Source organism: Mirounga angustirostris, unplaced genomic scaffold (assembly GCF_029215605.1).
Source record: "Mirounga angustirostris isolate CCGP_5_RB_7025 unplaced genomic scaffold, mMirAng1.0.hap1 SCAF_1, whole genome shotgun sequence".
NCBI classification, from domain to species: Eukaryota; Metazoa; Chordata; class Mammalia; order Carnivora; family Phocidae; genus Mirounga; species Mirounga angustirostris.
Genome location: NW_026991709.1, coordinates 30164271 through 30181393, shown reverse-complemented (window position 1 = coordinate 30181393; position 17123 = coordinate 30164271). Strand labels below are relative to the sequence as shown.

The following is a 17123-nucleotide window of genomic DNA, read 5'->3' as shown; positions in this document are numbered from 1 at the left end:
ACCAAAAACTAGGGGGAAATATCCCACATCAATCCTTACAATGGAAATTAAAAAGTGGCTATTACCTCTGTCTCCTGAGCTGAAACTGCTGGCTTGCATATGGTTCTAGTTACAGTGGCCATAAAGTAAGTACATTGGCTTAAGACTATTGTTTTCTCAATATTATTATTTTTAATTCAATTTATTAATGAAGAAACCATGAGTTCCACTGGTCATTAATGGATAAAAGTGGATGCAAATCATGAGACTAGTGAATTTTACCTATCATCCGTATTCATGTCATGAAGCCCACACCAAAATACAGGGTTATACCCTACATGGATTGGACAATAAAATGATTATTTTCAAAGACAGATGTATATGGTTTTGGATAATTTTTTTCAGGCTAAATTTTCTCCTCCAATTGTACTCAAACATAATCATAAATGATAAGGCATTAAACTAAATTACTTACAATAATAGAATCTAAGGCTAAGTGGATTCTGGAGATTACACAGTCAGATCTCATCTTTTTTAAAGTAAGGATCTAAAGTCATACAATTAATTAGTAGGAAAGCAAAAACTGCAGTCTAGAGTTTCTGGCCACCCAAAGTGTGCGGTCTTCCACAATAGTAATGATATTGTTTCACTCAGATGATCCCCTCTGATACATACAACCGCTCAATATGGAAATCAAATTAATGGATCATTGTCAAAATTATTAGAATCAATGTCTATACTAAATAAAAGAAGGATAAGTGGACTAGAGAAAAAAATATGGGAACAGACTGAATGTTGATATTTTAAAAATATTTTCTATATTAGGAGTGTTTACTTAGAACAAAGTAAGTTTGTCTTATACAATATTGATCTTCATGGTACTCTATATCAAAAGCACCAAGTAAAAATATTCTGGATAACATGAAAATCAGTCAGTATGAACCAAAATGCAGTTTTACATGAGCATGATCTATTTGGTAACAAATTGCTATTTGTAATAGGCCTCTCTTGTTTATTCCTTTCATTCATAATGCCACTCACTTGGGAATCCCATTTGTTCTGTAATCAGCATATGATGCAATGGAAACACACCTGTCATAGCACATTTGTCACAGTTGCACAGGTGTGGCCACAGATGATTGCCCTTAAGAGGCAACAAAAGTTCTTAATCAGTCACCTGAAGACTCATGCTAGAAAGACTGTATGAAAATTATCATGAAATGCATCTCAAACACAGTTCATGATTAGCTTGATAGCCAAAGTCCTCTGAAAATTGCTTGTAGACGATACTGGAAAGGGAATAATGATATAATAAAAATAATAATATATAACACTTAAATGGTTCTTATTAAGTACCAGGCACTCTTCAGAACATTTCACATATGATTTGTCTCTATATAACATATATACATATATATATGTGTTTTCCTATATATATACACATTTATTCCTCATACCAACTGTTAGGAGATACATATTATCACCATGCCTATTTTACAGACAAAAAGGCATAAAAAGTTTAAAATATTTATTCAAACTCACTCAGTAGTGTTGGTTGACTGACTCTCTTTCAATAATCTTACACTTTGTGCCTTATGGACAAACTACGTTACAATTCAACTAGATTTCTTGCCTTTCCCTTAGCACACCTTTGTCATCTAGGTGCCATTCCTCCTATTATTCCTTTTGCTTTGATGCAATTTCCAATCTTTCTGCCTATTAAAACCCCCACTTCCTCTAAGTGACCTATTTGATCTTGACTTCCCTCAGATTGCACCAGCTGGAAATCATCTATTCCTTCTGAGTTCCCACACTATGTTGTACATATCTTCAACGATTTATCAGACACTACTTTTCCTTTAGCGACTCAAACATGTGTTATCTTCTCTTACAAAGGGTGATCTTGTTGAAGGTGGGAACTATTCCACAGGTCATTATGTTCCTCCCAGAGCCCACAGCAAGTTGCCTTGTTTATAAGTGGATGCTCAATAAGCATGCGCTAAATCAAGTAAATAACCTCAATGTATCTCAAGCTATTTCTCCTGTTGACATGTCCAGAATACAGCTGGTCATTTCAGTAACAAGAATCTAGAACTCTTGTTAAAGAGTTCCAGGGCTGAGAAGTTGGAAATATCTCAGGAGAAGCATGGTATAGATATAAACATCTCTGGACCCTAGTTATAGCTCTACCACTAAGTAACAAAGGGATCTGTGACAAGGCACATAAAATCTCTGAGCTTCAGTTTTCCATGTGTCCAGCCAATGACAGAGTTGTACCACATACCTGCAAAAACTTTTAGCTCTGAGATGCTATCATTCCATGATTTATATTTAACATTACTGAAGTCTCTGCTAAAAGGGAAAAGTTCAATTTTGGTTAATTTCATTTGTAAGACTTTACAGGATGATTGGAGAAGACTTAGAAGACAATCACTGAAGAGATCAGAAATTAGTACAGGTGGGAATTTAAGGTATATTAATATAATATAAAATTGTTTCGCCATAAAACACCATACCGAGCTCATAAAGGCCACCCAATGCTTTCTTTCCAAGGCGAATTAAAAGAATCCATTCACCTGATACATTGCCAGTAGGAATGTAAAATGGTACAGTTGCTTTGGAAATGCAGTTCCTCAAAAGGTTAAACTTGGAGTTACCATATGACCCATCAACTCCACTCCAGGTACACACCACAAACAAATGAAAATACAGGTGCACATGAAGTTTAGTACACAAATGCTCACAGCAGTAATATTTATAATAGCCAAAAAGTGGAAACAACCCAAATGTCCATGAATTGATTAATTCAAAGGATAAATGATATAGAATAGTACTCTGCAATAAAAAGTAATGAAATATTGATTTTGCTACAACATGGGTGAGCCTTGAAAACATTAGACTAGGGGAAAGAAGCTAGTCACAAAAGACCATGCAGTATATGATTGTATCACATGAAATGTCCAAAATAGACATATCTACAGAGACAGAAAGCAGACTAATGGCCTCTTAGGCCTGGCAAAGGGGCGGTAGAGGAGGAATAGGATATAGGATTTCTTTAGTTGGATAACAAAAAAGTTCTAAAATTAGATTGTAGTGATGGTTGCACAATTCTGTGAATGTGCTAAAAATCACTGAGTTGTATACTTTATGTAGGTGAAGTGTATGGTATATGAATTACATCTCAATAAACTTGGGAGAAAAAAATATTCAATTAGTAAAATTTAGGGATGTCTATATTGGCCCTTATCTCAGTGTTTTAAAAAAAATAAATTTTCCAGTTAAGACCCCTTTGAATTTTTTTCTTAAAATCAAAAGTAGGTCTATAAAGAGGGTCAAACCTGCCTAATTCCTGTCTATACTTCAGTTTAATGTCAATGATGATGAACAGGGCCCTGGATATGATGATTGCAACAACAGATAGGGTAGGACAATGCCCACTACTGAGGTATTACTTTTAATCTTCCTCTTCTTTTTCAATTATTAATGAGACATATATTTGGAGACTAATATTAGAAATAATCCACTTAATTCAATCTCCAAAAATTCACTTTCTGTTGCTAATGCATACATGGAAAGCTGCCCTAAATGTACAGAGAAGTCTCAATTTCTAAACTAGATATCATTATACAAGTCAACATTCCTTAGTGGGGCGGGAACGTGTATGCTCCTATTAAGGCACATCAGAATCATTTAAAAGAGTTCCCTATTTATACATGTATCATTCAATAATGTGCTAAAAACACAGCAGTGTTAGTGTGGGGTTAGGAGGAGAGTGACCATGAAAACCACCATTATAGAAAATACTCTTGGTTTGATGGAAAAAAAGCCTATCAAAGCAAATGGTCAATTCTATGTCTTCTGCCAGGTGAAAAGCAGAATATTAAATCACTGGAAATCATGATGTCTTTTGTGTCAAAATATGCATGTTTGAGAACTCTCTGTCTCTCACTAGACTCACATACACAGGTGCCCACACACAGATCCAAAAATAAATAAATAAACCTAGTTCAAATGGCAAATGTCTCATGTGTTGAGAAGGGCATGAAAATAAACATCTCAAAAGCACTCCATGAGCACATTTTAATTTATTCAACAAATATTTTAATATCTACTATGTGTCATCCAGTGCTCTAGGCACTAGAGGAACATTATTAAGCATGACAAACAAAAGTAAGTCTCTGCCCTAGGAGCTCAGGGGAAGAGTCAGAAAATAAATAAACATTTCTACCTATCTACTGTTGGGAGAAAATTCTCCATGGGTCTTTCATGTTTCTGCACACCTTGCTAACAGAGCCACTAATACTCTTTTGTTACAAACTATCTTTTCAAGTATACTTATATGCCAAATAGTCTTCTAACGGAGAGATGGACTCTCTTGAGAGCAGAAAGAAGATTTGCTTATTATTCAATATAGTCAAGGCAATGTCTTCCTCTGGGGCAACGGTTAGGCAGTTTCCTTATTGCCTGTTATAAAATATTCAGGTTCCCAAGATCAGACTTCCTCAGCTGTGTGGCTAACCCACTATGTGTGCATCATCTACCTGGGCCGCACTACACGGCCTCCAAATGACTTCAGGGACAAGGTAAATTGAAACGAACATAACATCATGCTGCTTGCTATGGCATGACTAATGAAGTCCATCATCTCTGATCCAGATGTCTCATTTCTCCTCCCAGCATTCATGAAGTTGTGGCATTCTTAACTTCTTAGCTTGCAAGTAGAGTAAGGTGTCAGTCCCTTCACTGCTGTTTACACACACACACGCACACACACACACACACACTTCCAGGAGGTGATAAGTGCTATGAAAAAAAATTAAGACAGGTAAAGGAGGCAGCCCAATACTGTTTCAAGGGAAGTAATTTTAGATAGGGATGCCCATATTTCTGAAGAGATGATATTGGATAGGGACTTATTAAGTCAATTGGAAGATTTGCCCACGCAAAAATCTGAGGAAGCACATTTCAGTTAGAAGAAAGAACAAATGCAAAAGCCCTAAGTCAGAAACAGAACATCAAAAAAGAAAGTTTTAAATCTAGGTGGGGGGGTGTGAGCAGATGAGGTCAAAGAGGCAGAGAGGGGCCTGAATAGTCTTGTAAACCATTGTGAAGAGTTCTGAGTAGAAGCCATTACATAATTCTGGGCAAGAAGATGTCATTATCTTATTTATATGCTTTTAAAAGGTCCCTCTGGCTACTGTAGACAACTAAGTGGGATGGGGTAAGGGGCGGCGATTGGAGAAGCAGCAGTGGAAGCTGCATAATCATTTCTCAGGCTATTGTAATAGTCCAGTTTTTGACCAGGATGATAGTCGTTAAAATAGTAAGAAATGTTTGGTATCTTATTATTTGAAAATGCATCAAAACAATATAATGGATGGGATAGGGGATGGGTGAAATAGGGGATGGGAATTAAGGAGGGCACTTGTGGTGAGCATAGAGTGATGTATGGAAGTGTTGAATCACTATATTCTACACTGAAACTAATATAACACTGTGTTAACTAATTGGAATTAAAATAAAAACTTTATAAATAAAACCAATATAATGGATGCTTAGAAGAATGGATAAATGGATAGATATGTGGTAATCAAGCACAGTAAAATAATGCTAGAATCTAAGAGAGGATATCTGAGTGTTCACTATACAATCTTTCAGCTTTGCTGTATGTTTGAAAATGCTTAAAATAAAATGTTGGGGGAACATCACAAATACACACATAAAATTGTTGGTATCGAGCTATATTTCAAAGGGTTTACTAACATGTTGGATATGAACTATGAGAATAAGTCAAGAATAATTTCTAGTTTGGGGTCATGAAAAGCTCTATGAATAGTGATCCATTTATTGAGTTGGAAATGACTAGAAAGAGAAGAAGATTCTATCCTCAGCTTGAGTTTGATATTTTTCCTTTTTAAAAAATTGAGATATAATTGACATATTATATTAGTTTTAGATATGCACCATAAAGATTTGATATCTGTATACATTGCAAAATGATCACCACAGTATGTCCAGTTACCATCCAAGTTTGATATATTCTTATTAGCTATCAAGGAAAAATGTCAAGTAGTCATCTGGATATGCCAAACACTATTCCAGGCACTGGAGAAACAAGAGTATACAGAAGAGCCAAAGTGTATTCTCATGGAAGCTATATTCCCCCACACAAAGATTACAGCAATATGAGAATTATCAGCATTAAGATGGACTTAAGACCCATATGACTAGATAAGAATTCTTAAGGATTAAATGCAAATGGAGGAGAAAACACTAAGAATTAAGGCCTAGGTTATCCTAAAACAGTTTTGAGTTAGAAATAGGTATTTGGGATGAGAATACTATACATTAGATGCTATATTAGATCTCTGTGATGGTATAACATGCACTTAAAACATTGAAAGAATTGATGGGAATTCCCCCTTAAAAGACTTTGTGTAATCATTCATTTGTGCTTTATTCAATAATTTTAAAAAAAGAAAACCAATATCAATGTATTGATTTAGATTGATAGGTCTATACCTGGAAACACTGTAGGAAGCCAACAATATTTTTCTTTAAAAATAAATCTATAAAATGGCACTCTATAAATTTCCATTGTCTGTTTGAACTCAGATCAGTGGACTTCTGTTTGCCTAACAGGTAAAAGATAGGATCAATGCAAAATAAGTTTGCATAAAGTTATATAGTATTATAAAAGAAAAAAAAGAGCCCAATTGGATATATCCAAAGGTAAAACATTATTAATGTATCTCCTTTAAAGGCAGATTTTCTAAATTGTTCTTCAAGAAACATATTTTCTCCACTCTTCAAATGTTTCTCTAATTCTTTCCACCAGGTCCCCCCCCAAAAAAGGAGGAGGAAAAGAAGAAAGAAATGAAGGAAAGAAAAGGAAGTGGAAGAGGGGGAAGAAGAGGAAGACGAAGAGTAGAAGAGAAGTTGGAGAAATAAGTAAAAGGAAAATCTTTTTTTCCCTAAAACTCAAAAAACCAAATTGAACATCAGACGTCAATGTGTCTGGTCAGACTGCAGGAACTACTGAAGCAGATATCACTAGACACACACATCTCACATAACTAAGTTCCTTTCATTACTATATATGTATCCCAGTAGATGCAATGTGCTTACATATCAATATTTTGATTGTCTAAGATGCTATTTTATATAAGCTGCTCAGAGATGAGATGACCAGAATTATTATTATTATTATTTTGTATAATCATGACTTTTTTTTTCCTTTAAGATACTCTTTTTTTTTTTTTATGTTCTAAGAAATCCTTTTGGTTTATGGTCCACATGTTGCCTAGAATCAAAGCTTATTCAAACAAAGCCAGTTTAAAGCGATATTACTACATAGTTGCAAGAACAAATTTCAGGTTACTTAATATGCAATTTAAGTTCTGAAATGGACTACATATGGCTATGATAATGAGCCCATTACTAAAAGGAACACTTCAGCAAAATGTATAAACCTGTATGAGATTATGCATCTACACTATGCAAACACATTATCGTTATCTCCCCAAATACCATGTGTGCCATTTTCATTTAAGAATAGTTAAAAATTAAAGATAAGAACATTATTCTCATTTTAAAGACATCTTTTCACAATTATTGCAAAATTACTAAATTGACACAATGCACAGGAAGTTGATGTAATTAAAAAGCATTGTGGTAATTTATGTTTACTTCCCTGTAAATGACTGTAGAACCATAGTCTCATCTAAAAATAAAGAAAATCTGGAGAACAAAAGCTAAACTCAATACATGTTCTCCTATGGAACAGTAAAGAAAAATATGCATGTGGTTCATGAATCTGTATTAAATGAGAAAATCTTTATTTACATCCCAAATAGAAAAGTTTGTCTGTGGTTCTCAACTAACTTAATGTTTACTCTCTATGGATTCCAACAGACACAAGATACTGAAAAATCATAAATAATATTAGCACATATCTCCTAGGAGGAAGCAAAACTCCAACATTTTTCATATACTATAAAAATGCACATATAAATAACCCACCAAGCAAATTTCAATGCAAATCTATGTATCATCTGTCACTGAATAAAATTAATTTCTGTGTCTAGCACAAGGATAGTCAGTATATCTTTGAAATGGTACAAGCTTCTCTAAATTTGAAATTCATGGGGAGAATAAGCACACACTTATAAGAAAGGATAATAAGTAAATAGAAATCATAGAATCCTGGAAGAGAAAGGGCTTAGAGATCCTACAAACCAACCCTCTCATTATATATGGGAACGCTAGGTCTCAGTGTGTTGAAATAGCCTAGAGGGCAGTGTTGTCTACATCCCAAATTTTCGACGATCCCCATGGAGAAGCTGTCATCATTCTGGAGTGAACCAAAGGCAATCCAATGTCAAAGGTATGCTTTATGTACTCATTCAGTAAGTGCCCACAGCTTCCTTTGCTTTAGAAGTAGTAGATGCTAAATACAAAAACTAGTTTCACACGCACAAAAATTTACCATTACCTTTTCAACTTCTCAACCCTGGGCATTTTTCACTACACAGCCGGGAATTTTGCTGCATAATTGTGATCCAGACATAAACTTGCCCCTTATCTTATAATATTAAATCAGAACAAAGGTCCTAGGTGTGTCTCCTGGGTAGGAGGGGTGAGATAGGGAGAGAAGGAAGAGAAGAAGGGAAAGAGGAAAAGAAGGGAGGGAGTCAGGTTGGGAGGGAGGGAGAGAGGGAAGGAGAGAGATGATGCCTTGCTACTGCTGTTCCAGGAAGCTGGTTAATTGCATTTGTTTCATATATCTCCAAACACCCTGGTACATTAATTACATTCTGTAACACCGAGCTCTTCTGATTCCCTCTGTCACTTCCACTGAGCAATTTAATTGTATTCCTCTTAGCTACACACTAATTCAAAAAAAAAAAAAAGAAAGAAAGAAAAAAAACTCGGTGGTAATTCGGTAGTCTAATGTACAGTTTATACATGCATTCCTGGTATTGAAATATGTAAATTCATGGTTTATGAGGATATATGATCAAAGTCTTCTTATCATGATAATCAAACACACTTGGGAAAAATATGAAAACCTTTCGGTTAGGGCAATGTAAATGTATTGTAAAGGTAAATGGATTAAAGAAGGAAATGTATGGTGACTGATTAGGTATGACTATAGATATTGTCACAGTGTGATTCACAATGATTAATTCCTACACATCAGCTACTTAGAAGGGAAAAAGAAAAAGCAGTGTGCCCACATGAATGCCTTGCCTCCTATCGCTGGGGGCAAAGGTACTCATGTAGCCTGTGATTGAAAACAGCCACTTGACAGTAGGTAAACTCATCTGTACCGCCTCATGTTTATAGAAAGCCTGCCTGTTTGTATCCTCCGATCCTCCAATCCATTGGGTTCTGTGCAGCAGAGGAGTAGCTGCGAGGAACCAGGATAGCTCCTACAGGCGGGCAGAAATAGGCAGTGTCCCAAAAATGAATTTGTCCACAATGCAAATGCTGGAGGAAAGTTTATGTAGCAACAAGCTACTACGGTGGCTCAAATACTTGGACCAATACACAGATTCTTTACAAGTATAATAGTTATAAACCTAAAGTCCGACAATCCACATTTTCAGGAAACAACAACAACAACAACATGCTCTACTCTTCTCATGAGACACATTCTTTCCATTGATTCAAAAATTAAAGTCCCTAGAAGGTTAATACCAAATGTTCTTTCGACTTTCTTCTTATAAACAAAAACGCATGTTAATGGTTACTTCCACACATCATTCAAAAGAGCTACATGTAAAAAAAAAAAAAAAAAAAAAAAAAATTGCAATCCTCTCACAAGAAACTGACATCCTGTGAAAATATCCCAGGAAAGCATATCTGAACAAAAGACAGGAGAATCAGAGGCAGGATGCTGTCTGCTTGACAGACTGACTCAACCCAGAGGGAGACACCTACAGCACCTGTTTCAGATCCCCATTGTGTTTGCCACTGGGGACTGAGCTGAGTGTTCTGTGCCCACAGCCAGCCCACAGCTTATGTTTCCCCCTTCCTGGAGCCTCGCCCAGTCTCACTTTTGACAGTTTTCTCCCTATGATCTAAATTCTTGATTCTGATTTCACACTAGAAGAGCACTCAGCCACACACAAGTGATACCCATTGAACCCCGAGATACCCTGTCTCAAATTCCTAACCCACTGAACCTTCGCTGAAGTGTCTATTACTATTTTTCATCACCTGAATTTCTAACCCAAAGTTCAGATACAAGAACAAACACCAAAAGGGAGTAGGCACAAGAGTATCCGAGAGATTTGCTTTAATATTCCTTTTTCTAACAAGACTGAGAGCCCATTATTTATTATCCAACTCCTCAATTAATTAAGTAAATTACAACAATAACAACAATAGGTGACTACTAACACGTTCCACTTGCAGCAGTTTAGAAACAAAGACCTAAAACCTCTGCCCCCCAAAAGCCCCTGTGCCTGTTCAAAAGGGACTAACAGACAAAATGTCATTTTATTTATAGCCCACAACGCGCTCAGAAAGAAATGGTTTTTGGGGTGGGGGGAAAAGATAAAAGTATTTTTAACTTACCATCAACTCGAACATATAAAAATCCACAGAGCAGTAGTTGTGTAAACATCAGCCGACTCATTTTGACATATTAAAAAGGATCCAGATTGTTTTAAGAAACCAATCCCAGAGAGCAAAAGTACAAAAATAAGTATCAAAAAAAGAGGTAGGTCCAAAGTTTAGACTTTCCTAGATGCTAATTAAAGTCAAGAAGAGCAAATCGCAAGATCAGAAGGGGGTCAGTGGAGAGGTCTTGAGTGGGGCACATTTAGATCCATCCAAATTAACAGAGGGCACTCCAAAGGCTGCTGTATTTCCACCCTCTGGCTTCCTAAATTCCCACAGAATCAGCCCAGCCGGAGGGATTATTCAAGTGTGTCTAACCCTCTCTCCTCAGGCTCCATTACCATCCAAAGTCAAGTTCTTTCTTCAGAAGTCAAGAAGATGAAGGGGGAGGAAAAAGACCTAATTCCTAGAAAGTGTTCCACAAACTTGCCAGCGCGCTGCCGAAAAACCATTGGCCTGCCTACTGGTGTTCTTTCCCCGGTCTCCTTCTCGGTAGCAGCTCCACGTCCAGAGTTATTTTTTTTTATTGTTATTATTTTTTTTTTTTTTTCACTTAACTTCCATAATAAGGATGTGTCAGAGCAACACTTTGCAGGCGGGCCGACTTGGCGGGCCTCTCCTTTGCAGCCTCGTTGCCTCCCTCCACCACTCCCGTTTCCGAAAGAGAGGCAAAGAGAAATCAGGACGGCTCGGGTGGAGAATCCGAACTCCTACGTGGTGGGGCTGCAAGGGGGGGAGGGAACGAGGGGCAGGGCTGAGGCAGCGGCCACCCCCGCGGTGCCGCCTCAGGGCGGCTGTGAGCCCCGGCGGCTGCGGGCGACCGCCGAGCCGGGCGAGTTGAGCCCCGGAGCCGGAGAGCGGGCGCGAAAGGGAGCGCGCGGTCCAGCCGCCCACCCGGGTCGCAGCCGCGGGTCCCTCCGCTCCAGCCGCCGCCGCCGCCGCCGCTCCCGCGGCCCCGCAGCAGAGCGTCCGCCTCCTCCTGCAGCTGCCGAGGGTGGAAGGACTTAGAGGAGGGAAGGCGAGGAGGCGGGAGGGGTGGGGAGGAATGAAAGCTGCTCGGAGTCTGCCCCGGGAGGGGGGCGGGGGTGGTGAGGGGGGGCGCTGAGCTTTCCACCTCCGGAGTCCGCCGCCTGCACGTGCAGGGGGCGCCAGCCCGCTGGGCGGTCGGGGGAGGGGGGAGGCGGAGGGGAGGGGAGCCGAGATTCCAAGGGGGACGGAAATTAACAAATTTGGAGCCCAAGCCACCGGTCAACTCCAACCCCTCTCCGTGCCTCCTGATCCCTCCACACTTCCAGCCTCGGCAGAGGATAGGTGGGCTCTGGTCTCCTGCTTCTCGCGGCGTCCCGTTTAATGGGCAGGTAATTTTCTCGGTGAGTGATTTCATGGAAGCCCTTCCTAATTATTCATCCCTCCGTCTGCCGGAGATGCACGCGCTTTCTGGAAAAAGATCATCCTCCAGGACCCAGGGCGCAGCCTCATTACCCGTTAAAATCACACAAACACTCACTCTTCACCTTTTAGCAAAATGAGAAGCTGAGCGGGAGGGAGAAAAGGAATGGAAACAAAATATAACCACCTTTTGGAGCGGGAAGGTTGTGTGTAGGTGCTTCCTATGTCGTTAAAAAGGCACAAGAAAAAAAAGGGGGGGGGTTGTACAGAAATCTCTAGCCTCTACCGGCTCGTTTTAGCCAAGATCTATGGCCCTCTGAGGAATCCCGGGGGGGGGGGGTGGCATCCCCTCTTATGTTACTCAGTTGCCTTATGATTCCTTAAAGATGAGTTTGACGCGGGTCTGTGGGATGCAAGGAGTTCAGCAGAAGATGCTTAGGTTGGGGAGAGGGGATCAGAGACTTGGGGGTGAGAGGTGTATCCGAAGCCCTTATCCTACAGAGACTAGCACCTCTGAAAGGAAATTCGGAAAACACAGGATGGAGGAAAGCTGAAAACCCACTGAGCTAAAAGAAGCTCAAAAAGAGCCGAATTCCAGCCCGAAGATGACAAACCCTGAAAATGAAGGCAAAAACCACCAAGTGAATGCCATCAGGACTGGGGATGATTATGGAAAGCCATGTCAGATCAAAGGGATGCCAGTGTCTGCGGTGCCCCCGGTGTGGCCGGTGTGGCCAGACCCACGTGTGATCACAGGCTCACTGGTAGCTGTTTGATGCTTGTTCCGGTGATTAGAAGGCGGGTTATGGGAACTCACGCAGGTCCCCCAGCCCTGCTAAATGCTGGATAGTGAGTCTTTAGTTCCCCCTACTGGAAAATATTAGGAAAGAGTCCCTCCGTTTGAGGCGGCTGCAGGAAGAGTCTTTTGTTTGGTGGATACATTTTGGTGTTGCCACTTAATTTAGGTCTCCCTGGGCTATTATGGAGGTGATACTGTGTATTTCAAAAAAAAAAAAAAAATGGTCAGCGACGCTTAAGCAATTAGGAGAGTTCTTATGGCATCTCAACATGCTCGGAAATTATGGTGATGAAATAGTCTTGCAAAAGAATAAAACCACTTTTCTTGTGAAGCATTAAGAGTAATTTCAGCACACTTTTGATCTACATTATTTAGTTGTAAAATTTAAAAAGTGCATTAACGTGCTGAAGTTAAATCACTTGAATCCTCACAGTAATGATGCTGACCGTGTTACTGTTTTACCACTCTATGAAAGAAAGGCTAAAATACGTGTTCACATGTTTTTTGTTTTTGTTTTGTTTTTGTTTCTTCTCAAAGGGCCAAATCTAAAGTCTGGGAAAATCCCCAAATTCACTGGAGTGACATCTCTCTTATCTATCTGTAATACTGAAAAATAACTGATAATTCTTTAAACATGTATTTTAAACCTTTGGACTGAGATTTAAAGTAAGGGACTATAAAGTCTACCTTCCCCCTCCCCTCCCCACAATCTCTATCTCAATCAAATTTCCTTACATGTATTCAATAAAAATACTCTAACAATAGATCTCCCTAATAAAAGAAAGCAGAAATTAAAATGATATAGATTTTAAGCCCTTAAACTTCAACATAGATCTCAGAAAGGAAGATATTAGAACATTTCACCTGGAAGACTTTTCTCATGGCTATTAATTTATAGGACAAAAGATAGATTTCATTTTATACTTGATAGACTCACCACCTATAGATGCTTTTCCTTAAGTGATATATAAAATCACTCGGAGGCGGAAAGGATGTGTGTGGGAAGAAGGGGGGATAGGTTGGAAGAGAATGACCTACCATTTACTATTGTCCTCTAGGGCAGAAAAGTGTTGCCTCATATCTTACAGAAAGTTGTCCTTCCGTAGAGTATAACAAATGAGCTCATGGGGAGAAAAGGCTTATTTAAGGGAAATCCCTCTGGTTATATTTACTTGGCATTTTGGGCCAGGCATCATCATTTTGCATTCATAATACTTTATCAACTAAAAGTGGCAAAGAAAGCCCGTCATTTCTTCCCGGTGCCCCTTTTTGCTAGACGCTACCTACATTATGTAATAATGTCTAGAACAAAGGAATTTTGGAGTCCATGTTTTCTGCTGTTCTCCAAGATAAGTTCATAAGTGATATTTTAAAAGAATGTTTTGTCAGTATCTCATTTGATATTAAACATGATTCAGGAAAACTGATGTTACTTTTTTTTTTAAATCTCATACCAAGTGATGGCTTAAGATTATGAACAAAACTCTCACACTGTCAACAACAGTGAAAGTCAGCAGACAGAAATGTAATATGGACAATGTTAAGTCCACCGGGAACAAAGACATCTCCTTCTGGGAGATTTGATAAGATCCATATTAGAGAAATGTGTATATTTCAATTAAATTTAGCACACTTACAGTGAACACTGTCTATGTAAAAAATTGATTTCCCACCCTAATTTTTTTCTTAAAGTAAAGGAAAATCTTTAAAATCTGAACATTCTACTAGATGTTGGAAATTCAATTTTAGCAGTGATTTAGCTTCGAAAAACATTTTGTTAAGGTTTTCAGTAAGACAAAAAGCTAGAAATGGCTTAGAACAATGAAGCCCCACCACCACTAAATCAGAGAGTTTAAGATACAAAAAATTAAGTGGCCTGTTGGTTTCAATATCTTTCCAAATCCAAATTGTCTTTTCTTCTCTAAACAAGCAGCTGAATAGAGAAATGTACATAGAAATCTAGGCTCCATTTATGTAAAACTTGGAATGGTATTATTATGTACTCAAAATGTGCCTACCAGATAAATATATATTTTAATACATCTAAAGACAACTGTGTGTAAGAGACTATAATTAACCCTAATTTGGGTAAGGTGATCAAATGGCCTTCTTTGTGATTGTACTTCTAAGTTGGCATTCATGGAGAACCATAAAATACTCATCTGAAGGCAATCTGCACAATATAAGATGGAAAATATTAAATATTTCTTTTCCATATCAGATTTTTCAAAAATGTGGCATAAATGGAAAAACCCCAATCCATTTTTTTTTTCACTTTCCAATATACTCTTGTTATAATTGTCAGATAGTATATACAGGCAAATCAAAGGTTTGATCCAGGATGATCATTTTAATATCTGCCACCATGTGGTGAGCACTTACTCTGTGTCAGGGATTTTTCTAGTTTTTAAAAATTCATCATAGTGTTTAATTCCTATAAAAGTTTTATTATGTGGGTGATATCATTCCAATTGTGCAGATGAGATTACTGAAGATTAGATCTCTTACCCAAGTTAATAAAAGGTGCAATACTCCTTTGAATCCCGATCTGACCACAAAATCTATGCTAAGTGTTAGGCTCTGTTTCCCAGGATTAATTTGAGATACCTTCCACATTATAGAAACATGTTAATAAATTGCTTTGATTGATAAATTTAAGAAAATCCCTGATGCGCCCAAAATACAGAAATATGTAATCAGTTTTTGTTTTCAAAGTTGAAGAATTTTTTTAAAGCCAAGAGATCGTCATGTGTTATCTGTTCAGTTTCAACTTATGTTACTTTTTGTTGCAGTCCACCTTGTTTCAAAAGGGATTCGAGAGGACCAAAATAGATTACTTATTGTTCTTCTGAAATATGTTCCAAGTATCTAATTGCAATCAGTTCACTTTCAAGTATTCATCAATACTTTTATATACATAGTAAGTCTGCCTTCCTATGTATCTATTGGTGATTCGTACTTTGGTTGCATTACCTGTAATTCTTAAAATATTTTGTTTTTAGAAATCTGGAATTTAAGGTGACTAATATATGGCAATCTTTCACAAAAATAAAGTGTTTCCTCCCAAATACCATCACTTGTGATCAAGAAGAATTGTTTTCTTTCTTTAGAATTAAAGTCAATTTGGAAAATCTTTTTCTATCTTGATTGAAAAGTTGAGTGATACTTTTAAACTTAACATAGTTTTTGAATCAATAAAATATTAAAGTAATGTGTAATATCGAGGCATAATTTCTCTAAGCGTGTTCACCTTAAAATTTGGAATTTTTAAAAACACACAAAAATCTCCGAGTTCATTGAAAATATTATACCCTCATGATGTTAGTACTCCTCATTCTGCAGTTGTCCATCCCCCTACCCTGCCTTCATTTGAGTAATCTGTGAACCCTCAACCTCTGCCAAAGTTAAAAATTAACTCTGTGGTAGCAAAGATGATAACCTCTCACCTAGATTAGAAAAGTGTTTTTATAATATAGGCAAAGTTGTCAACCTCACAAACTACAAGCATAACTTGGTCCTCTAACCATGACAGGCTAGGCTTTGTACATTTGCATGGTCTTTTTTTTTTTTTAATCTCTATTTAAAGATTTTGAGTTCTTATTTTAGTATATAGCCTAATTTCAATGATGTTAAGTAATACACTATTTGCTATTTTTTTACATCACAATATCATGAACCAAAGAAAATCCCTTTGATTCTTTGCCAAACTATTTCAAGTCCATCTGCTCCAATCTGGGCTTTGTATAATTGAATTTTAGCAATGCATAACTGTAATCCTAATAAGGAAGATTTTTAAAAATCCAAGAGAATTTATGTTGTTCTTAAAAAGAAGGGATTGTCAAAGATGTGAGAAGAGGCTTCTCATATCTATAGGTCTCAGATTTTTACAGTTATCTGCTCACCGAGTGTGTTTAGGACATATTTAATAATGGATTCTTCAAATTCAAAAGAAGTTGCTTATTCTCTTTCACAATAATATCATGGAATTAATCCAAGGGCACATGTAATCCAATTGAACTGCCTCTGTTTCTATCATACAGAAGAACTAATCTGTTTGGGAGCAGATTTCCAATATCCAAATTATCTTATTTCTGCCTGATAAAATAACTTCTGACTGCCTGTGGAGTCCTTTTTAACAGTGAATACTAGCTTTTTTAGTAGTTAGATATCATCAGGAAGTCTAGATAATATTGTTTTGCTTAAAAACATGAGAGATGTAAATACACATTCTCTTCCTTAAGTGATAAAGTGAAATATATGGATGAAATCATCATGGTCCAACTTTACAGACAAACCTGCAAATGAAAGAATAATATGACATAAATTA

General features: G+C 37.5%; 1 protein-coding gene across 3 annotated transcripts in view; it reads right to left on the bottom strand.

Annotated features, from left to right (window-relative positions):
• Window positions 1-11560, bottom strand: part of ROBO2 (roundabout guidance receptor 2) — a 589127-nt gene extending 577567 nt beyond the window's left edge. For 2 of the 3 annotated variants that reach the window (XM_045902670.3, XM_045902671.3), the window contains exon 1: window positions 10564-11558. In XM_045902670.3, coding sequence (XP_045758626.2) covers window positions 10564-10624 — 61 coding nt within the window. In that variant the 5' untranslated portion in view covers window positions 10625-11558. Of the gene's footprint in view, window positions 1-10563 lie in introns of all 3 variants that reach the window. The other variant, XM_064580151.1, reaches the window with a different exon arrangement.
• Between the last annotated feature and the right edge of the window lie 5563 nt (window positions 11561-17123).